At 50.8% G+C, this 23530-nt stretch overlaps 1 protein-coding gene across 1 annotated transcript in view; it reads right to left on the bottom strand.

Annotated features, from left to right (window-relative positions):
- LOC311223290 (docking protein 2-like) overlaps nucleotides 1–23530 on the bottom strand; it is a 103404-nt gene that overhangs the window by 79471 nt on the left and 403 nt on the right. Inside the window, exon 2 of the mRNA XM_084308083.1 lies at nucleotides 10234–10377. Within this exon, the coding sequence (XP_084164209.1) occupies nucleotides 10234–10377 (144 nt within the window). The remainder of the gene's footprint in view (nucleotides 1–10233; nucleotides 10378–23530) is intronic.

Below are 23530 nucleotides of genomic sequence, written 5' to 3'. Positions count from 1 at the left end.
ACTAGCCACGGCCTTCGTCGCTCAAGGGGTTACAACGGTTTTTGGGCTTTGCAAATTTTTACAGGCGCTTTATTCGCAATTTTAGCGCCTTAGCCAATCCCTTAACAGCTCTCACTAAGGCCTCTCTCCCTGGCTTTGAATGGTCGCCTAGGGCTGAGTCGGCCTTCTGCGATCTTAAACGTCGTTTTACATCCGCTCCTGTATTGATCCGCCATGACGCGGAGGTTCCGTTCATTGTGGAGGTGGATGCCTCTGACGTCGCGTGGGGGGGGTGCTCTCTCAGAGATGCTTAAAGGATGGGAAAGTGCACCCGTGTGCTTTTTTTTCTCGCCGTCTGTCACCAGCCGAGCGTAATTACGACGTGGGTAATCGGGAGTTATTGACGATCAAATTGGCACTGGAGGAGTGGAGACATTGGTTGGAGGGGGCGGCACATCCTTTCATTATTTGGACTGATCATAAGAACTTGGCTTACATCCAAGGGGCTAAACGCCTTAACGCTCGCCAGGCCAGGTGGACGTTGTTCTTCACACGATTTCGATATACCATCTCCTATAGACCCGGCTCCAAGAATATTAAACCTGACGCGTTGTCGCGCCAGTTTGATCTTCCTGGGCGGGAGGAGCAGCCCCATCCCATTATTCCACCGGCCTTGATTTTGGCACCCGTGTCTTGGGGCATAGAAAAGGTGGTAAGGTCGGCGCTAACGCGGGAGCCCGATCCTGGTGGGGGTCCTCCGGGACGGTCGTATGTTCCCAAGGTGGCGCGCTCACGCTTGCTACAGTGGGCACATGCGTCATCCCTCACCAGCCACCCAGGGGCAACCAGGACCCTGGAATTTATCCGTAGGAGGTTCTGGTGGCCGACAGTGGAGGGGGATACGCGTTCCTTTGTGGCGGCCTGTCCGGTGTGCGCACGTAGTAAGACCTCTCGACGGGCACCGGCGGGTCTCCTCCGACCACTTCCTATTCCTAAATGACCCTGGTCACACATATCTCTGGACTTTATTTCTGGTCTTCCCCTTTCGGACGGATTCACCACCATCTTGGTGGTGGTGGATCGGTTCTCTAAGGCGGCTCACTTTGTCCCTCTCCCCAAGCTTCCTTCGGCCCGGGAGACTGCTGATTTAATTATACAGCATGTCTTTCGGGTCCACGGGCTGCCAGTAGATATCGTGTCGGACCGGGGTCCTCAGTTCGCCTCCAGGTTCTGGAAGGCGTTTGCCGCCGGCCTCTGCGCCTCTGTCAGTCTGTCGTCTGGGTTCCATCCACAGTCGAACGGGCAGACGGAGAGGGTCAACCAGGATTTGGAGGGGGTCTTGAGGTGTTACGTTGCCGGTAGTCCGGCAACGTGGAGTAGGAGGTTGGCTTGGGCTGAGTACGTGCATAATACCCTTCTCTCCTCTTCTACCGGTATGTCTCCCTTTCAGTGCCAGTATGGTTTTCAACCTCCTCTGTTTCCCGAGCAGGAGCAGGAGGCGGAGGTGCCCTCGGCCCAGGCACATGTGGCTCGCTGTCGCAGGACGTGGAAACAGGTTCGGAAGGCGCTACAGAAGGTTTCGGTTAGTACCCAACGGCAGGCTAACCGTAAGCGTCGTCCGGCTCCAGTTTACCGTCCAGGGCAGCGGGTTTGGCTTTCCACCCGGGATCTCCCTCTCCGGGTGGAATCCAAGAAGCTGGCTCCTCGCTTTATAGGACCATTTAAAGTGATTCATCGGGTTAATCCAGTGGCTTACAAGCTACGACTTCCGAGCTCTATGAGGGTTCATCCGACGTTTCATGTGTCCCTGTTGAAGCCATTCCTCTCATCGCCCTTGGCCCCGCCACTGCCTGTGGTTCCTCCGCCCCGGTTTATTGGCGGTCAACCCATTTACACGGTGCGGAGGATACTGGGTTGTAGGCGGAGGGGTAGGGGGTTTCAGTTCTTGGTGGATTGGGAGGGGTACGGGATAGAAGAGCGTTAATTGGAGCACGGGCGAACTCTCAACGGCGGCCGACGTCAAGTCGATCGTCAGCGGGAGTTTGCCCAAACCCTTGTCTCCCCCCCCCTCTTCTCTTTTGTCTCCTCCCTCTTTCTCCAGGATGGTGGGGAGCGTGGCAGATTCTGATCTACCCTCTAATCCCGATTTAATAGGGGTGCCTGAGATCTATTGGGACCTGGCGGACGTTTTTAGCAAGACGCGTGCTAAAGCACTTCCGCCTCATAGATCATACGACTGTCCCATTAATCTTCTACCCGGTACCTCCCCGCCTCGCGGGCGAATGTTCTCTCTCTCACGCCCCGAAACCTTGGCCATGAACACCTACATAGAGGAGGCATTGCTTGCGGGGCACATACGCCCTTCCACTTCCCCTGCCGGCGCTGGCTTCTTCTTTGTTGATAAGAAGGATGGGGATCAGCGCCCATGCATTGATTATAGGGGATTGAATGACGTTTCCATCAAGAACCGATATCCTTTACCCCTCATGGACACGGCCTTTGAGTGCTTACAGGGGGCACAGGTCTTTTCTAAACTTGACTTACGTAATGCATACAACCTGGTCAGGATTAGAGAGGGAGACGAGTGGAAGACTGCATTTAACACACCCAATGGGCACTATGAGTATTTGGTCATGCCCTTTGGTTTGGCTAATGCTCCGGCAGTCTTCCAAGCCCTGGTTAACGACGTGCTGCGAGACTTGATTGGGGTGTCGCTGTTTGTCTACTTAGATGATATCCTGATTTTTTCTCGCGATATGGTGCAACACCAAATGCACGTTCGGGAGGTGCTAGACCGTCTCCTCAAGCATCAACTATTCGTTAAGGCTGAGAAGTGTGTGTTTCACACGGACACCGTGTCCTTCCTGGGCTTTGTGTTGACGAAGGGCGATCTGCGCATGGATCCAGCCAAGGTGAGTGCAGTTTTGGACTGGCCACGGCCTTCGTCGCTCAAGGGGTTACAACGGTTTTTTGGCTTTGCAAATTTTTACAGGCGCTTTATTCGCAATTTTAGCGCCTTAGCCAATCCCTTAACAGCTCTCACTAAGGCCTCTCTCCCTGGCTTTGAATGGTCGCCTAGGGCTGAGTCGGCCTTCTGCGATCTTAAACGTCGTTTTACATCCGCTCCTGTATTGATCCGCCATGACGCGGAGGTTCCGTTCATTGTGGAGGTGGATGCCTCTGACGTCGCGGTGGGGGGGGTGCTCTCTCAGAGATGCTTAAAGGATAGGAAAGTGCACCCGTGTGCTTTTTTTTCTCGCCGTCTGTCACCAGCCGAGCGTAATTACGACGTGGGTAATCGGGAGTTATTGGCGATCAAATTGGCACTGGAGGAGTGGAGACATTGGTTGGAGGGGGCGGCACATCCTTTCATTATTTGGACTGATCATAAGAACTTGGCTTACATCCAAGGGGCTAAACGCCTTAACGCTCGCCAGGCCAGGTGGACGTTGTTCTTCACACGATTTCGATATACCATCTCCTATAGACCCGGCTCCAAGAATATCAAACCTGACGCGTTGTCGCGCCAGTTTGATCTTCCTGGGCGGGAGGAGCAGCCCCATCCCATTATTCCACCGGCCTTGATTTTGGCACCCGTGTCTTGGGGCATAGAAAAGGTGGTAAGGTCGGCGCTAACGCGGGAGCCCGATCCTGGTGGGGGTCCTCCGGGACGGTCGTATGTTCCCAAGGTGGCGCGCTCACGCTTGCTACAGTGGGCACATGCGTCATCCCTCACCAGCCACCCAGGGGCAACCAGGACCCTGGAATTTATCCGTAGGAGGTTCTGGTGGCCGACAGTGGAGGGGGATACGCGTTCCTTTGTGGCGGCCTGTCCGGTGTGCGCACGTAGTAAGACCTCTCGACGGGCACCGGCGGGTCTCCTCCGACCACTTCCTATTCCTAAATGACCCTGGTCACACATATCTCTGGACTTTATTTCTGGTCTTCCCCTTTCGGACGGATTCACCACCATCTTGGTGGTGGTGGATCGGTTCTCTAAGGCGGCTCACTTTGTCCCTCTCCCCAAGCTTCCTTCGGCCCGGGAGACTGCTGATTTAATTATACAGCATGTCTTTCGGGTCCACGGGCTGCCAGTAGATATCGTGTCGGACCGGGGTCCTCAGTTCGCCTCCAGGTTCTGGAAGGCGTTTGCCGCCGGCCTCTGCGCCTCTGTCAGTCTGTCGTCTGGGTTCCATCCACAGTCGAACGGGCAGACGGAGAGGGTCAACCAGGATTTGGAGGGGGTCTTGAGGTGTTACGTTGCCGGTAGTCCGGCAACGTGGAGTAGGAGGTTGGCTTGGGCTGAGTACGTGCATAATACCCTTCTCTCCTCTTCTACCGGTATGTCTCCCTTTCAGTGCCAGTATGGTTTTCAACCTCCTCTGTTTCCCGAGCAGGAGCAGGAGGCGGAGGTGCCCTCGGCCCAGGCACATGTGGCTCGCTGTCACAGGACGTGGAAACAGGTTCGGAAGGCGCTACAGAAGGTTTCGGTTAGTACCCAACGGCAGGCTAACCGTAAGCGCCGTCCGGCTCCAGTTTACCGTCCAGGGCAGCGGGTTTGGCTTTCCACCCGGGATCTCCCTCTCCGGGTGGAATCCAAGAAGCTGGCTCCTCGCTTTATAGGACCATTTAAAGTGATTCATCGGGTTAATCCAGTGGCTTACAAGCTACGACTTCCGAGCTCTATGAGGGTTCATCCGACGTTTCATGTGTCCCTGTTGAAGCCATTCCTCTCATCGCCCTTGGCCCCGCCACTGCCTGTGGTTCCTCCGCCCCGGTTTATTGGCGGTCAACCCATTTACACGGTGCGGAGGATACTGGGTTGTAGGCGGAGGGGTAGGGGGTTTCAGTTCTTGGTGGATTGGGAGGGGTACGGGATAGAAGAGCGTTAATTGGAGCACGGGCGAACTCTCAACGGCGGCCGACGTCAAGTCGATCGTCAGCGGGAGTTTGCCCAAACCCTTGTCTCCCCCCCCCCTCTTCTCTTTTGTCTCCTCCCTCTTTCTCCAGGATGGTGGGGAGCGTGGCAGATTCTGATCTACCCTCTAATCCCGATTTAATAGGGGTGCCTGAGATCTATTGGGACCTGGCGGACGTTTTTAGCAAGACGCGTGCTAAAGCACTTCCGCCTCATAGATCATACGACTGTCCCATTAATCTTCTACCCGGTACCTCCCCGCCTCGCGGGCGAATGTTCTCTCTCTCACGCCCCGAAACCTTGGCCATGAACACCTACATAGAGGAGGCATTGCTTGCGGGGCACATACGCCCTTCCACTTCCCCTGCCGGCGCTGGCTTCTTCTTTGTTGATAAGAAGGATGGGGATCAGCGCCCATGCATTGATTATAGGGGATTGAATGACGTTTCCATCAAGAACCGATATCCTTTACCCCTCATGGACACGGCCTTTGAGTGCTTACAGGGGGCACAGGTCTTTTCTAAACTTGACTTACGTAATGCATACAACCTGGTCAGGATTAGAGAGGGAGACGAGTGGAAGACTGCATTTAACACACCCAATGGGCACTATGAGTATTTGGTCATGCCCTTTGGTTTGGCTAATGCTCCGGCAGTCTTCCAAGCCCTGGTTAACGACGTGCTGCGAGACTTGATTGGGGTGTCGCTGTTTGTCTACTTAGATGATATCCTGATTTTTACTCGCGATATGGTGCAACACCAAATGCACGTTCGGGAGGTGCTAGACCGTCTCCTCAAGCATCAACTATTCGTTAAGGCTGAGAAGTGTGTGTTTCACACGGACACCGTGTCCTTCCTGGGCTTTGTGTTGACGAAGGGCGATCTGCGCATGGATCCAGCCAAGGTGAGTGCAGTTTTGGACTGGCCACGGCCTTCGTCGCTCAAGGGGTTACAACGTTTTTTGGGCTTTGCAAATTTTTACAGGCGCTTTATTCGCAATTTTAGCGCCTTAGCCAATCCCTTAACAGCTCTCACTAAGGCCTCTCTCCCTGGCTTTGAATGGTCGCCTAGGGCTGAGTCGGCCTTCTGCGATCTTAAACGTCGTTTTACATCCGCTCCTGTATTGATCCGCCATGACGCAGAGGTTCCGTTCATTGTGGAGGTGGATGCCTCTGACGTCGCGGTGGGGGGGGTGCTCTCTCAGAGATGCTTAAAGGATGGGAAAGTGCACCGTGTGCTTTTTTTTCTCGCCGTCTGTCACCAGCCGAGCGTAATTACGACGTGGGTAATCGGGAGTTATTGGCGATCAAATTGGCACTGGAGGAGTGGAGACATTGGTTGGAGGGGGCGGCACATCCTTTCATTATTTGGACTGATCATAAGAACTTGGCTTACATCCAAGGGGCTAAACGCCTTAACGCTCGCCAGGCCAGGTGGACGTTGTTCTTCACACGATTTCGATATACCATCTCCTATAGACCCGGCTCCAAGAATATCAAACCTGACGCGTTGTCGCGCCAGTTTGATCTTCCTGGGCGGGAGGAGCAGCCCCATCCCATTATTCCACCGGCCTTGATTTTGGCACCCGTGTCTTGGGGCATAGAAAAGGTGGTAAGGTCGGCGCTAACGCGGGAGCCCGATCCTGGTGGGGGTCCTCCGGGACGGTCGTATGTTCCCAAGGTGGCGCGCTCACGCTTGCTACAGTGGGCACATGCGTCATCCCTCACCAGCCACCCAGGGGCAACCAGGACCCTGGAATTTATCCGTAGGAGGTTCTGGTGGCCGACAGTGGAGGGGGATACACGTTCCTTTGTGGCGGCCTGTCCGGTGTGCGCACGTAGTAAGACCTCTCGACGGGCACCGGCGGGTCTCCTCCGACCACTTCCTATTCCTAAACGACCCTGGTCACACATATCTCTGGACTTTATTTCTGGTCTTCCCCTTTCGGACGGATTCACCACCATCTTGGTGGTGGTGGATCGGTTCTCTAAGGCGGCTCACTTTGTCCCTCTCCCCAAGCTTCCTTCGGCCCGGGAGACTGCTGATTTAATTATACAGCATGTCTTTCGGGTCCACGGGCTGCCAGTAGATATCGTGTCGGACCGGGGTCCTCAGTTCGCCTCCAGGTTCTGGAAGGCGTTTGCCGCCGGCCTCGGCGCCTCTGTCAGTCTGTCGTCTGGGTTCCATCCACAGTCGAACGGGCAGACGGAGAGGGTCAACCAGGATTTGGAGGGGGTCTTGAGGTGTTACGTTGCCGGTAGTCCGGCAACGTGGAGTAGGAGGTTGGCTTGGGCTGAGTACGTGCATAATACCCTTCTCTCCTCTTCTACCGGTATGTCTCCCTTTCAGTGCCAGTATGGTTTTCAACCTCCTCTGTTTCCCGAGCAGGAGCAGGAGGCGGAGGTGCCCTCGGCCCAGGCACATGTGGCTCGCTGTCGCAGGACGTGGAAACAGGTTCGGAAGGCGCTACAGAAGGTTTCGGTTAGTACCCAACGGCAGGCTAACCGTAAGCGTCGTCCGGCTCCAGTTTACCGTCCAGGGCAGCGGGTTTGGCTTTCCACCCGGGATCTCCCTCTCCGGGTGGAATCCAAGAAGCTGGCTCCTCGCTTTATAGGACCATTTAAAGTGATTCATCGGGTTAATCCAGTGGCTTACAAGCTACGACTTCCGAGCTCTATGAGGGTTCATCCGACGTTTCATGTGTCCCTGTTGAAGCCATTCCTCTCATCGCCCTTGGCCCCGCCACTGCCTGTGGTTCCTCCGCCCCGGTTTATTGGCGGTCAACCCATTTACACGGTGCGGAGGATACTGGGTTGTAGGCGGAGGGGTAGGGGGTTTCAGTTCTTGGTGGATTGGGAGGGGTACGGGATAGAAGAGCGTTCTTGGGTGCCTCAAAGGGATATTTTAGATCCCAGCCTGATCGTTGATTTCCGGCGGCTGAATCCCGAGGCTCCTAGGTGAACGTCTGGTGCCGTTCGTCGGGGGAGGGTACTGTTACGTTCTGGACACCGACCTCGGTCGGTGACCACCCACATTCCTGGCATATGTCACTGGGCTTGTCACCTGTCATTTCCCTGTCAATTAGTGCTGTCACTTAGGGGTGTTTCCTGATTGGCTGTCACGGGGGTGTGTGTGGAATGTTGGTATTTTGTCTCTATGTAACATACCTCTCTTCTGCTTGTCCATTGTCAGGTCTTCACTAATTGCGTTCGGGGATAACGCGGACGGTTCTACTCTGGACCTCCAATAAGCTCCCATTTACCTTATTTTACACTTGTGCTATTAGCACTTGTTCTCTCTTAGCATTTACTCTGTGTTCTTACTATTAAAGTCGAACCTGTTCAAGAGTAAACACTCTCTGTCTCTGTGATTGCCTTCACCCATTGGAATTCACCTACCTGCATTCTGACAGGGTACATGTTACAGACAAATTCAACAAACTCTTTCAGGCCAACTTTACCCCCCTCCTAACTCGTACTAAGGATGATTTTGAACGCTGGTCTATACTACACCTCTTTCTAGCCGCAAGAATTAACTCTGTTAAAATGAACACCCTCCCAAGATTTTTGTATCTCTTTCAATACCTACCTATTTTTCTCCCCAATGCATTTTTTAAGAAAATTGATGGCCTGATTTTGTCTTATATATGGGATAAGAAGCCTCCCAGGATAAGAAAGCAGCTCTTACAGAGGCCCAAATCAGATGGAGGCTTCGGGCTACCGGATCTTAGGTTCTACTACTGGGCAGCTAACTTTAGGACCGTTCAGTTTTGGCTACAGTGTAGTGGGATATCCTCACCTCCAGTTTGGCTGGAGATGGAGGCAGCCTCGTCCGTACCGGCATCACTGACCTCTCTCGCCCACGCCACTAGTTTAGGCCCTTATATCCCCTTTACAAAAAATGTATGTGTCAAATCAACAAATCAAAAAAAAATTTAACCAATCTAGACGCCACTTTGGCTTTCATGCAACATCTTTTGCTGCCCCGGTGGCCTCAAATCCGGCCTTCACCCATCTATGATTGATGGCGCTTTCTCAATATGGACTAGTCTCAGTATTAGAACATTTAAAGATCTCTACAGTATATTGACAATACCTTTGCTACGTTCGAACAATTATCGGTTAAGTACGGTCTCCCCAGAAGTAATTTTTTTAGGTTTTTACAGATCCGGAGCTATGTCCGCAGCTTAGATACCTAGTTCCCCATCCTTCCTGGTGAAACACAACTTGACATTTTCTTACCCCTCTTCCCACTCTAAAGGGCTCCCTGTCGAGAATTTATAGGCAGCTATGCTCACTACAGTCCACCTCCTTAAATATTATTAAGTCCTCATGGGAGGAGGAATTGGGGGATGAGATATCTGATGACATGTGGGAAAAAGCACTCAAAAAGGTGCACACCTATTCAGGTTCAGTGCCTTGCTCAAGGACACTTCGACAGGGCTGTCATTGGTGATTGAACCTGTGACCCGCAAGCTACGGGATGGTATAGATATACTACTCACATTGGCCTACTGGTAGGATATTAGATCTACTCATCACACTGATCTACTGATAGGATATTAGATGTACTCATCACACTGATCTACTGGTAGGATATTAGATCTACTCATCACACTGATCTACTCTAGGATATTAGATCTACTCCTCACAGAAATATACTGGTAGGATATTAGATCTAGTTCTCACACTGATCTACTGTAACTACAGACACAGTTACCAAGCGTGATCATCTGGGATACAGTTGCTAAACTTGATCACCTAGGCAACAGATACATTATCCCCATGGCAAGATGTTATTGTGATGAATAGAACGAAGAACTAAAAGGAACGGAATATAATAGAATAGAGGCAGTGGTGGCCTGAAGGTTAGAGAACTGTGCTTATGTTCGGTTCCATTCCTTTGGACTGGCAGCAAAATGTACCTTGTGTATACTGTTTACTTTTACCCATAGTATACGTATATATTTTTTTAAAGATTCATTGCCTATATTTATTGTAACGTATATTATGACAGATAGGGCATACAGACCCTCATCTGCACCTTTGTTTACACAGTTAATTTTTCTCATATTTTTACATTCAGATTACATTTTATTGCCTATAGTATGTCTTTCTAATTTTACCCTGCCCAAACCTGTACCTCTCCTCCACCCTCCCCCGTGCTGCTATGATGCCAGAATTTCCCAAAAAGGATCAATAAAGGAATATCCTATCTTGTGTTATCACTTCAACACCCACTGTTGAAGTGCCCTTGAGCAAGGCACCTAACCCCCAACATTTAGCTGGGTGGTAAATGGAGGTTGTCTACAAAACAGACGGAATAATGGAATACAACCTTCTTGCTCTCCTGCTGTTTGCGTAGAGCCTTGTCACTCCTCTCCAGAGTCCCTGTGCCTCCCTCCTTCCACTCGAAGAACTCCAGACGAGAGATGGAGCACAGGCTCTCCTTGAAGAGAATGGACCACACACGCTTCCATTTCTAGAGAGAGAGAGAGAGAGAGAGAGAGACAGAGAGAGAAATGGGGGGGGGGTCATGATCATAATATATTCACATGAGGGATTTGTAGCACATGGTATGAAAAGTTGAGCAGTGAATTTCATACTATTTACTACGAATCATGAACAGTAATTTTTCAAGGTTGATGCACCACCACTTATCTGAGGCTTTTGAGTTTAAATTAATGTTGTGGTTAAGATTAGGGTTAGGTTATAGAAACTGTAGGGTTAGGTTATGGATGGGGTTATGTTAGGGTTAGGTTATAGATAGGGTTAGTTTAGTTTAGTTTATTTGGATCCCCATTAGCCATTGCCACAGGCATAGGCTACTATTACTGGGGTCCACACAAATCAATACAATACAATAAAATCAATACAATACAATTAATACAATACAATACAATAAAACAATACAATACACCTCAATAACACCTACAAATATTATATAATAAAATATCTAAGTTCACCAATCACACATACCCATCTACTCAATCATGTTTCAAGGCATATATGTTCACTTAAAGCACAACAATACATCTCAATACAATATACAAATATATTAAAAATCTAAGTTCAACAATCACACATACCCATCTTCTCAATCACCCACTATGTTTACTTAACTGACAGTACCACTCTTTCTTATATGATTTTTAAGGTGTTTTTTAAATGTCTGTTTGTCTTCAACCCTAGTTCTGTTTCATTAGGGGATCCGCTTGACATCACTCATGCACTCCCTCGCGTACGTGCACGCGCACTGAATAAATTCCACAAATGTACCTTCAAGTTTCAAGTTTCTTTAATAGTTGTCATACAGAAGTACAGAATACTTTCATACAAAATGCTTCTTACTGTTACGCTCCAGAGACTGTGCTAGACAAGATAGTATCAAATAACATAGTATAGCATGTAATTTAGAAGTAGAAAATGAGGTCACAGTGTTCAGTATAGACATATGTACAATGTTCGATGCAGAATAGACGTAACTGAGTTACCATATAATATACAATACTATGCAGTGTACTAATGTACAATACTATATAGTGCAAAGCAGAAATGGGATGAGGTACAATTTAGGTACAATTTACAGTAAGGTGTACGAGTTGTAGTGCAATCCTTCATCAATAAATATAAAGTGTGGGGAGTGGGTGCTACAGTGTGTTTGTTTAAAGTGAGTGTGTGCTATAAAGTGTGTGGAGTGGGTGCTACAGTGTGTTTGTTTAAAGTGAGTGTGTGCGTGTGGATGTGTGTGCTATGTGCGTTTGATGGTTGTTGTTGTGTAGTGTTCATTGTTCGTTTAGCAGCCTGATGGCCTGGGGATAGAAGCTTCTTCTGAGTCTTTCTGTGCTCGCCTTGAGACTCCGGTATTGCTTGCCTGACCGCAGCAGTTCAAAGAGGCAGTTGTTCGGGTGACTGGAGTCTTTAATGATTCTCTTAGCCTTGCCCCTGCACCGCTTGTTGTAAATGTTCTGGAGGGTGGGGAGCCCCCCTCCAATTGTGCGTTCGGCTGAACGTGTCACTCTTTGTAGTCTGCTTCGGTCTTGTGCAGTGCTATTCCCAAACCAGGAGGTGATGTTGCCAGTCAGGATGCTCTCTATTGTACATGAGTAGAAGTTCTTAAGGATCTTCTGACTGACTTGGAACTTCCTTAGGCGCCTGAGGAAGTAGAGGCGTTGTCGTGCCTTCTTCACAACACTGTCAATGTGTGTGGTCCATGTCAAGTCCTCGGATATGTAGGCTCCGAGGTACTTAAAGCTGTTGACTCTCTCAACCGGTGCCCCGTCGATGCTGAGGGGGCTGTAGTCCTTGACCCCTGACCTCCTGAAGTCCACAATCATCTCCTTTGTTTTGCTGACGTTCAAGGAGAGGCTGTTTTCCTGGCACCATCCCGCCAGGACCTTGACCTCTTCCCCACCTTTAATACCAGTATTAGTCTGACCACAGCCCTCATCAGCTTACCTTCATAAGCAGGTGTGTGGTCACCTGCTCTCCTCCTTCTCGCTTTCACCACAAGGAAGTGCCTCGGTAGTACCCCACTTGACGTGTTGATTAGTTGAAAAGAGTTGTGACAAGTCTACATTGTGCTTAATTTTTTCTTCTCTCATATCTGTTGTAAAAAAAAAGTTTGGGTCATAATGTATTCTTCGGAGAGTAGACCCGCTAGACCTACTCTTCACCAGCGGTTCTCCATTCCCGCCTCCGTTGTGCGTTCTGGTGCTGGGATGTTGCCACTTTCGTGGTTGCCGACCCAGCCCAGGAGACAGCCGATGGATAGTTTGCCTCTCCGAAGAGCCGAGGAGTCGGTGCCGTCGCTCCGGCGATGGCCTGATCTCGACTCTGGTTCCTCTGGTTCCAGGGAATCGTCCGTTGGTGAACGGGGGGTTGTCCTGGAGCCGGAGGATTTGCGACGCAAACCTTTCACGTCTGCCCGTTCACGTCGCAAGATGGTAGCATGCAGGCGCGAACGGCCTGGTTTTGGGGAACTGCTGGAGACCAGCGAGGATGCGTCCGGCTCTGGATTTCCGATGGAAACTGAGGACTTCATGGAAGAGGTGGACGGATTCTTGTATGATGGTCCCGTGGAGGAGAGTATCCCTCCTATCCAGGAAACACCGGAGGGGGGAGAAATGGCTTCGTGGGACTCCCTGTTCGAAGATGTCGAGGAACCACCTTGGCCTCATCAGCAGGATGCCCTACTATCGGCCACATCAGACTGTGGCTCCTTGACCAGTTGCAGCCTGCTGCATGTGAGGGATGCGGGTTCGGTGGAGGAAGGTCCGCAGGGGGAACTGCGGGCTTTGTTTCCCGAGCTCATGGCGGTAGCCGCCGCCGCAAACGGCGTGCCGCTGCCGCTGCCATTGCCTGCACCTGTCCCTGATGATCTCATAGGTCATCGCTGGCAGCGTCGCCCAGTGAGAGGGGTGGACGTTGCCTACCCATTTTTCCCCTCAATGGGGGCCTATGTTCGTCAGGATCAGGCGGTTGTCAACATCATGGGACTAACCCCCACCTACATACCAGTTACGCGGGTGTCGGGGTTAGTCAAAGGTATGGGGGAGGGCGTGCCTCGGTTTGATAGTCCGATGGCCGCTCTCCTCTGTCCGGATATGGTGTGGGAACCCTTATGCAAGCCGGTCCTCCAGGGTAGATCGGCTAGGCGATTGGCATATTGGGGTGACCAGTCATTCATCGCTGGTACACAATCGCTGGCTGCGGCGTCTAACATCGCCCACCTGGCTAGATTTGTATCGGGGATTATGACGGGCGGCACGGATCTGAACGAGGTAAAATGCGATCAGATCACCCAGGCGGCAGGAGCTGTCCTGCACCTTTCCCAGGTGCTGGCCATAGCCATGGGGAAAGTGCGCGCCCTGGCCACCCTGGGCCAGCGTCATCTTTGGCTGGAGCAGGCCCGTGTGCCGGAACGGAAGAGAGCCCCTCTTCTGACGGCCGCCCTCTCCGACGCTGGTCTGTTCGGGAAGGCCCTGCGGTTGATGACCTCAACATGCAGAGAGATGGCAGAGGACAGAGGAGAGATCCATCCTCCAACCCCATTTTCCGCCTCCCGTCCTTGCCGGTGGAGTCAGAAGGCTTCCACGACGTCGAGCTGTCTCCGTCGTCCCTACCACTGCCTCCGCCGCCGCTGCTGGCCCCTCCAAGAAGGCCAGGAGAAGAGACGGCGCTTCTGCTACCGCCGGCCCATCCACGACCGGAGGAGACGGTAGGGAACGTCGAGACCAGCAGACAGTAATCTACCGTCCCTCCGGGGCTCCTCGGGGTGGCAAGACTCGAGCGGCGCGAGGTGGCAGACGCCGCTGAGAGTGACTTTTCCCCTCTTTGTGCCTTAAAAAAACTTGTGATAATAAAAAGTTCCCCGACATAAGGGGGACTATGTTTTTTGGCCAAACAAACTGTGTGTTGCTTCAACAAATCATATGGTGGGGTTGTGTAAATATGAATCTGCACTTTTACGTTGTGAGATGAGTCGTGTTGTGTTACGAGATTAAGCAAGGTCTGCAACATACACTCAGTCATAGGGGGTTCTATTAGCCTGACGCTCCACATGCAGGTAGAAACTGGTGTTATTCCATTGCTTGAACTAAGTATATGTTAGTGTTGTTAGTTGCAGTAATACTCGTACACACGTTCCACGGCCTAGCCGTTACTCTCGGTCAGCGTTTTTTGCTATGTACGACATAGTCAACGGGTGTAGGATTCACACACATGCGACTTGTTTTTGTTGTAAATCCTGTTCACATTTTGTGGGTAGCGGGCATTGTATTAGCTTACGCTATACATTAGCATTCTACCGGAGGTTTTCAAAATGGCTACGGTTGTTTTCTGTGTGTAGGGAACGAAGGTTTTTTTGTGAGGGGGTGTCAAATAAACCCCTCCTTCCCACTTGATTGGTTTAGGAGATTTTTATCTCTTCTGCTGAGCCAGTCAGGGCCGAGCCGGTGAGACGTCTTGGCAGGGGGGGGGGGGGGTTATCCTGCCAACTCCTATTACAAAGAGGAGCCGGCAGAATTTCCCCCCGTCATAGCGGTGTTGCTATGGCGACGCCTTCCATGAGTTACGGTGTCTTAAGGTGTCGAGTTAGAGCGTAGGGCTCACGGGTCTGCTGCGCTCGATTTATGTGTAAACTTGAGTCAGTTGGTCACGTGACTCACAGTTGGCATGTCTTTCTCATGACTACCACTCGTGTGGGAAGGTTTTCTGGGAGGGTCTAGTCTTTACTCTCTGATTAAAAAAAGAGTGACTGGATGTAAAATCATGTGAAAACGGGTTTTTTACTCCCAGCTGTGCAGTTGGGTTCATACGGGTGATGCTTCTTCTTTATTATTATAAAGAGTTGGATGTGTCTATATGAATTGGAAATGGGGGCCCCTGATGGAAACAAGACTAACGTCTTTCTCAGGTCTGCCTCCCCTTACCGATTGTGTGTATTGAGCCGTACTATGTTGTACCCTTTCTGCAATCTGTTGGTTAAAGTTTTCATTCATTCATTCATGGAGTTGGTTGCATCCCTCCCTCTTGTCGTTCCCCTGGGCGTCTTGGGGATTCAATAAGATGGTCTAAATAGCCTATTATTGATGTGGATATGCCCAACGCACACATAGTGCTAGCTCAGGATGTTCTGTTGGGCATTAGGTAACTGACTGGCGCGCCTTGATTGCTTGGGGTTAAAACAGCGTTTTTATAGAGCAATTGGGATGGGTTTTTTTTCCTCTTCCGACGCCCTGTGTGGTTGTTGACGGGTTCTCGTTCATATCAGGGGATGATAACGGAATGGATCTGAACATATGTGGAAGGGTCTCGCGCCCTGGGGGTGGGCTGCCGGGCACGGTTCGCACCGGAACGTCTGAGTGGCGCCTTCTTTTTATGTTTAAGATCAACACGCATATCTGCCCCTTCTCCTGGAGTTGGCATGTCAGCGTGGTTGGGGCACGGGACTGGTTCTGGTCGCGCTGGTCCGGATCAGTTGGAGCCGTTGTCCGCCGGGGATGCAGATCTGCTGTTCTGGTACCCTGAGGGACTTGGGTTTTTTCAGGGGGAAAAATGCTAGGTCGGTCCGGGTGTCACAGGGTTGAGCGCTATGGAACCCTTGTTGGGTACATTGTATTCTACTCTGTCATAATGGCTTACGGCCATGCCAACCTGTACGCGCCCGATCTCGTCGGATCTCGGCCGCCATGCAGGTTGGTCTTGGTTAGTACTTGGTTGGGTGACCTCCTGGGAATACCAAGTACGGGGTGCTGGGGCTGGTTTTCCATTCTTACGCTCTTCTCTTACGCATGGCGAAGAGGGGCCTGTTGGGGCGCAACAACCAGGAAGGGGGTTGGGAATTGGCATAACGACTAACAGTGGGATGGGAGAAAAATCGGAAAAAGGAGGGGGAAAAAGATAAAAAAATAAAAATAAAAAACATTAACCTCCACATGTGGGCCCTCTTGAGGACGATTCGCGACGCGCCACTTTGCCAACCTCTAGCAGCTCGTGTGAATTTTTTTAATACAATATATATTTGGCATGCGCCAAAGTACAGGGCAGAGTCAGATTACCACCCCCGACTCCTGGGGCTCTAGCTCCGTCAATCATTTGGCTATCTCGAAACATTTTGGACAGGGTTGTAGCCAATGAGTGTGGCTTTCCAATGATACCCCAGGTGGGGATATAATACGGTCTGTACTGATTGATCTATTTATGATAAAGACAGCAGGGTCCCCAGATTTGGGGATCCTACAGCTTAATTTAAACAGTCCATGGTTGGGGTAGTTGGGGTCTTTAATAATCCTGCCGGCTTTGCTGACACACCGTCCGTTGTATACTGTATGTCCTGGATGGAGGTAAGCTCACATCTGCTGATGTTATGGGCTGTTCATTCGACACAGCATTTTGCGATTAAGGGCAGATCAGTTATATATCGCATAGCTCTGCTCAGCGTCTATTGCAATACTCTTCATATCCAGTATTGAACTGAAATAAATTCTCACATGTACCGTCCTTTATATACCATCATCTGTCTGGCCACACCCCCATCCGCTACCTACATAAGCAGGGGTGTGGCCATACCATCAGGTCCTTCTTCAATTTTCACCACGTCAAGTGCCTGCAAAGTACCACACTTTGAAGATGATGGATTTTTTTGAAGAAAGTAGAAGATGAAGGAGCTACGTTGACATTATATCTTTGTTTTTTCTCTCACTATTTTCGAGAAAATACAGCGATAATGTCTTCGCCACTGGGGTGTCTGGAAGATGATGATCATTCTGACCTCCACCGGCATTTTCGTATTAGGGGCTCGCGTCGCTGGTCTAATCCCCACCTGCAGTCCTCCAAGCTGCAGCTGGACAGGTATTACCTTCGGTTCTGCACCTGGACTGTGCAGGAGGGGCTACGGCTGAATGAATGAATGAATGAAAACTTTATTTAACAGATTGCAGAATGGGTACAATACAGTACGGCTCAATACATACAATTGTTAAGGGGATGCAGACCTGAGAAAGACGTTTGTCTTGTTTCCATCAGGGTCCCCTGTTGCGAGAAGCGAGCTGCCTCTCTGGGTGAGTGATGATTTTGCTACGCAAGCGCCAGTGAGGGGATTAGCTGCACGATTTATGAAAGCCGGCCCCAGACTAGTACCCTTTTTCTGCCTCTTAGACGGCAGAGAGAGGGTCCTGGTTTGAAGCCCACGGTAGTCAATCTAGTGGGCCATGACCAAGATCTGTGGTTAAAACCCAGGATCTTTGGACGAGCGGATTTTTCTCTCTGTCACGTGAAGGCCCCATCTTTCAAGTTGAAAGTTACCCTAAACACGAGGAAAGTGGGTTTGGTGTTTCGTTTTTTCAGAGTTTCCTCCTCAGGGAGTTCAGAGCCTCATCGGTGAGTTCAGAGCCTCCCTCTCAGTGAGAGAGCCTCCTCAGAGTTTCAGAGCCTCCTCCTCGGAGAGTCCTAGTCCAATTGTTACATAGCTCAATGTTGCAATATGTCTTCTCAATCTATTGCTCACGTGGGAAGTCTCTCTGGGGGTTTCCCGTCCCCTCCTTTATGGAGCAGTTTGACGGGGTATTGTTTAGGGAGTTCCCTGACTCCTCGCCAGTAATGGTTGGTTGAGTCATGGGTTTCCCCCCGTCATAGGGTACGTTGCTCCCCGTCCCCTCTTTTATGGAGCGTGGTTGACGGGGTTTTGTTTTCCCTCAGCCGCGTCGTATGGGACCCATGTCCGTATTTCTTTCTGTGAAAAAAGCGGCTTCTTGTCGTTCTCCCAGGCAGCTTGGAGGAACGGTATCTGGTGTCTTGTTAGACTATCCATTGATATGTTTTGGGTCTTGACGTGTACATAGTGCTGGCTCTGGGTGTTTCTGATAGGAACCACGCATGGGCTTGCGCACCTTGGTTGCTCATCATTGAAACAGCGTTTTTATGGGGCAACTGGGATGGAGTTTGTCTCTTCCGAGCGCCAGTTTACTAGGTTTGTCTCGACGAATTCTCGTTCATATCTGGGGGATGTTAACGGAATAGATCAAAGCATAGGTAGAGGGGTCTCACGCCCTTGGGGTGGGCCACCGAGCGCGGTACGAAAGGGACCGTCTGGGTGGCGCCCTCTATAATGTTTTGGATCGACACGCGTACCTACCCCCCTCCTAAGGGTTGGGGATGGCGGCGTGATTAGGGCACGGGACTGATTCTGGTCACGCCGGTCCAGGTCAGTTAACCCGTTGTCCGCTGGGGACGCAGATCTGCTGTTCTGGTACCCTGAGGGACTTGTGCTTTTTTCGGGGGGGGAAATGCCGGGTCGGCCCGGGTGTTGCAGGGTTTGACGTTATGGAGATGTTTGTGGTTGTGTTACTACGTATTACCCCTCACTGTTGCTTGGTCCATGTTGTGTTGTACCTTGCGCTGCGCTAAGGGGGCCTGGTCCTTCTCCATTCTTTTCGCCCCTCTCTTCTCCTGCTTAAGCATGGCTGGGAGGGGGCTGTTGAGGTGATTCTTATGGAACTCCTCTGGCATCCCTGTGTACGTCCCGGTCCGCCGGGCCCGGTCCGAAATTGTTTCGTTGACCCGTAGGCCTGGGATAACCCCTTTTTGAAAACTGAAACACTTGTACTGCGGTATAGCCAGTGTATACCCGCAGTTGTGTTTTGGAGTTTTTTCTTGTGGGGTTATAGGAACAACCACCTCATGTTTGAACCAAGGGGGTGGTTGGTTCCCTGGTATGTTGGTAGCGGAGTCAACTCTCGGGGTAGGCCGGTTGAGTGTGCCCCTGCACGTTTCATGACGTCTGCCAATCGTGTCAGCCTTCTCTGCCTCGACCCCTCTAGAGAGTCAGGTTTTTTTTTGTGGAGGCTGTGACATGGTGCACAACAATGACAGCATACGCCCCTTCCGCCGGGGTGCTGTTTCAGCAGACCCCTTTGGCGGCTGTCTAGTCCGCAGTGCTCCAGGCTCAGGTCGAGTGCCTGTTGCCTGGATTGAGGGATCGACCTCTTTTGGGGGTCGTCTCCCCGGTGCGCTGCCTGCTCCCGCTGTGGGTGTAACCTCTTGAGTGCTTCGAGCTTACAGCCATGCCAACCTGAACACGCCCGATCTCGTTCGATTTCAGAAGCTGTATAGGTTCAGGCCTGGGTTGTATTTGGATGGGTGACTGCCTGAGTATACCAGGATCAGTGAGCTAGGCGGCGTGCTATAGGGGGAAGGGCCTGCTCTTGGATGGGCCCTGTCCGAATACGCTGGCGATGTGGGGGGCGGTGTCACTAGTGACCGCCTGGTGAGGTCTCGATGCTGTGGCGTCGTTGGCCTCTCCAGGCCCCCTTTTTCCGGGGGGGTCCAGTCCCGTCTGGGTCCGGGTCCTCCTTCGCGCTCCGCTGCTACGGCCTTGCCACAGGGTTGGGTTTTTTGCTCTTGACCCCGTGATATTAGGGGTGGTAACGGGGGTTTGTTCCTTCCGTTCGTTCCCTAGTGGCATGCGGGTTGTGCGTTTGTGTAGTCGTGGGTACGCCCCACGGTCTGCTCACCCTGTGCGTTGAGTTGCTGAAGTCTCCTCTTCGCGCAGTCGGATCCGACTCTCTCCCGTCCTCCGCTAGGGGGGTTCGGGGGGCCTCGGGTCCTCCCATGTTCTGATGGTTGTGGGGGGCCTCAGCGGGTACATTTGTCGAGCTCAGCTCTGCTCAGCTCCTGTGTTGCAATAGACGCTGAGCAGAGCTATGCGATATATAACTTACGGTTATGCATATAACCATAGTTATATGAGCATAGTGACGCTCAGCGTCGGACTCACTGAGGACCCCTTGATCTTGCCTTGTGGTGAAAGATTGGGAAGGAGCTGATGGTATGGCCACACCCCTGCTTATGTAGGTAGCGGATGGGGGTGTGGCCAGACAGATGATGATATGTAAAGGTACATGTGAGAATTTATTTCAGTTCAATACTGGATATGAAGAGTATTGCAATAGACGCTGAGCGTCACTATGCTCATATAACTATGGTTATATGCATAACCGTAAGTTTCCATACCAGGCAGTGATGCATCCAGTCAGGAGGCTCTCTGTTGTGTCTCTGTAGAAGCCTGTAGGATCTGGAGCTGCCTGAGGTGGAAGAGGCGTTGTTGTGTTTTCTTCACCACCTGAGGTGGAAGAGGCGTTGTTGTGTTTTCTTCACCACCTGAGGTGGAAGAGGCGTTGTTGTGTTTTCTTCACCACCTGAGGTGGAAGAGGCGTTGTTGTGTTTTCTTCACCACCTGAGGTGGAAGAGGCGTTGTTGTGTTTTCTTCACCACCTGAGGTGGAAGAGGCGTTGTTGTGTTTTCTTCACCACCTGAGGTGGAAGAGGCGTTGTTGTGTTTTCTTCACCACCTGAGGTGGAAGAGGCGTTGTTGTGTTTTCTTCACCACCTGAGGTGAAAGGGTGTTGTTGTGTTTTCTTCACTGGAGCTGCTCCAGGTGAGGTGCTCAGTGATGTCTGGTGTGCTGCTCCAGGTGAGGTCCTCAGTGACGTCTAGTGTGCTGCTCCAGGTGAGGTCCTCAGTGATGTCTGGTGTGCTGCTCCAGGTGAGGTCCTCAGTGACGTCTAGTGTGCTGCTCCAGGTGAGGTCCTCAGTGACGTCTAGTGTGCTGCTCCAGGTGAGGTCCTCAGTGATGTCTGGTGTGCTGCTCCAGGTGAGGTCCTCAGTGATGTCTGGTGTGCTGCTCCAGGTGAGGTCCTCAGTGATGTCTAGTGTGCTGCTCCAGGTGAGGTCCTCAGTGATGTCTGGTGTGCTGCTCCAGGTGAGGTCCTCAGTGATGTCTAGTGTGCTGCTCCAGGTGAGGTCCTCAGTGATGTGAACACAGAGGAACTTGAAGTTGCTAACTCTCTCCACAGCAGCCCATTGATGTTGATGGGGTCAAGCCTTTCTCCCCCTCTCCTGTAGACCACGGCCAGCTCCTTAGTGTTGTCAACGCTGAGGGAGAGGTTATTCACTCAGCACCACTATACCAGGTTGTCAACCTCTTTCCTGTAGGCTGCTTCGTTGTTGTTGGTGATTAGGCCTATCACTGTTGTGTCATCGGCAAACTGAATCACCATGTTGGAGCTGTGCGTGGCTACATAGTCGTGGGTGTAGGAAGTAGTAGAGTAGGGAGTAGAGGGGGGGGGCGCAGGACACATCCTTGGGGGGCTCATGGCATGATGTTAATTACTACAGACCATCATTTGCAATAATAATAATTAATTACATTTAGTTTTCATGTTTCAAGTTTCAAGTTTCTTTAATAGTTGTCATACAGAAGTACAGAATACTTTCATACAAAATGCTTCTTACTGTTACGCTCCAGAGACTGTGCTAGACAAGATAGTATCAATAACATAGTATAGCATGTAATTTAGAAGAAGAAAATGAGGTCACAGTGTTCGGTATAGACATATGTACAATGTTCTGAGTTACCATATAATATACAATACTATGCAGTGTACTAATGTACAGTACTATCTAGTGCAAAGCAGAAATGGGATGAGGTACAATTTAGGTACAATTTACAGTAAGGTGTACGAGTTGTAGTGCAATCCTTCATCAATAAATATAAAGTGTGGGGAGTGGGTGCTACAGTGTGTTTGTTTAAAGTGGGTGTGTGCTATAAAGTGTGTGGAGTGGGTGCTACAGTGTGTTTGTTTAAAGTGAGTGTGTGCGTGTGGATGTGTGTGCTATTTGCGTTTGGTGGTTGTTGTTGTGTAGTGTTCATTCATTGTTCGTTTAGCAGCCTGATGGCCTGGGGATAGAAGCTTCTTCTGAGTCTTTCTGTGCTCGCCTTGAGACTCCGGTATCGCTTGCCTGACCGCAGCAGTTCAAAGAGGCAGTTGTTCGGGTGACTGGAGTCTTTAATGATTCTCTTAGCCTTGCCCTTGCAACGCTTGTTGTAAATGTTCTGGAGGGTGGGGAGCCCCCCTCCAATTGTGCGTTCGGCTGAACGTGTCACTCTTTGTAGTCTGCTTCGGTCTTGTGCAGTGCTATTCCCAAACCAGGAGGTGATGTTGCCGGTCAAGATGCTCTCTATTGTACATGAGTAGAAGTTCTTAAGGATCTTCTGACTGACTTGGAACTTCCTTAGGCACCTGAGGAAGTAGAGGCGTTGTCGTGCCTTCTTCACAACACTGTCAATGTGTGTGGTCCATGTCAAGTCCTCGGATATGTAGGCTCCGAGGTACTTAAAGCTGTTGACTCTCTCAACCGGTGCCCCGTCGATGCTGAGGGGGCTGTAGTCCTTGACCCCCGACCTCCTGAAGTCCACAATCATCTCCTTTGTTGTATATCGCTTTTCTAGACACTCAAAGCGCTCCCCACAATGTAGGGTGGAAATTGTCTCCTTCACCACCACTGGTAGCACCCAACCTTGGGCTATGCAGGCTCAATGGCTGCCATACACTGGCACCAGGCACACATCACACTACACAATGGCTGAGGAGACAGGGATTGATATCAGTCAATTAAGGGGAAGGGATGATTAGGTGGCCTTGATGTCAGAGACCTGATTGGGAATTTGGCAAGACTAATTTGTCTTTAGTGTTGAGAAACTTGAAAGCACTGCATCCTCCCACCAAGCTCCAAGTGTTTTAGCCTTCAAAACATGTTACAGCACAGGACATTTTCCATATCTTCATATGTTCTACTGAGGAAATTATTGCACACCGTACATCATAGGAGGTAGGAGATAGAGATAGGCTGTAGGAGTTGAAGATAGGAGATGGAAATAGGAGGTATGAGCTGAAGATGGGAGGTAGGAGATGGAGATAGGAGGTAGGAGATAGGAGGATGGAGATAGGAGTTAGGAGATGGAGGTAGGAGGTAGGAGATGGAGGTAGGAGATGGAGATAGGAGGATGGAGATAGGAGGTAGGAGATGGAGGTAGGAGATGGAGATAGGAGGTAGGAGATGGAGATAAGAGGATGGATATAGGAGGTAGGAGATGGAGGTAGGAGATGGAGATAGGAGGATGGAGATAGGAGGTAGGAGATGAAGGTAGGAGATGGAGATAGGAGGTAGGAGATGGAGATAAGAGGATGGATATAGGAGGTAGGAGATGGAGGTAGGAGATGGAAGTAAGATATGGAGATAGGAGATGGAGGTAGAAGGTAGGAGATGGAGGTAGGAGGTAGGATGGATGTGATC

This window comes from Notolepis coatsorum (assembly GCF_963971535.1).
Source record: "Notolepis coatsorum genome assembly, chromosome: 2".
Lineage (NCBI taxonomy): Eukaryota > Metazoa > Chordata > Actinopteri > Aulopiformes > Paralepididae > Notolepis > Notolepis coatsorum.
This window is presented reverse-complemented; position numbering and strand designations above follow the sequence as displayed.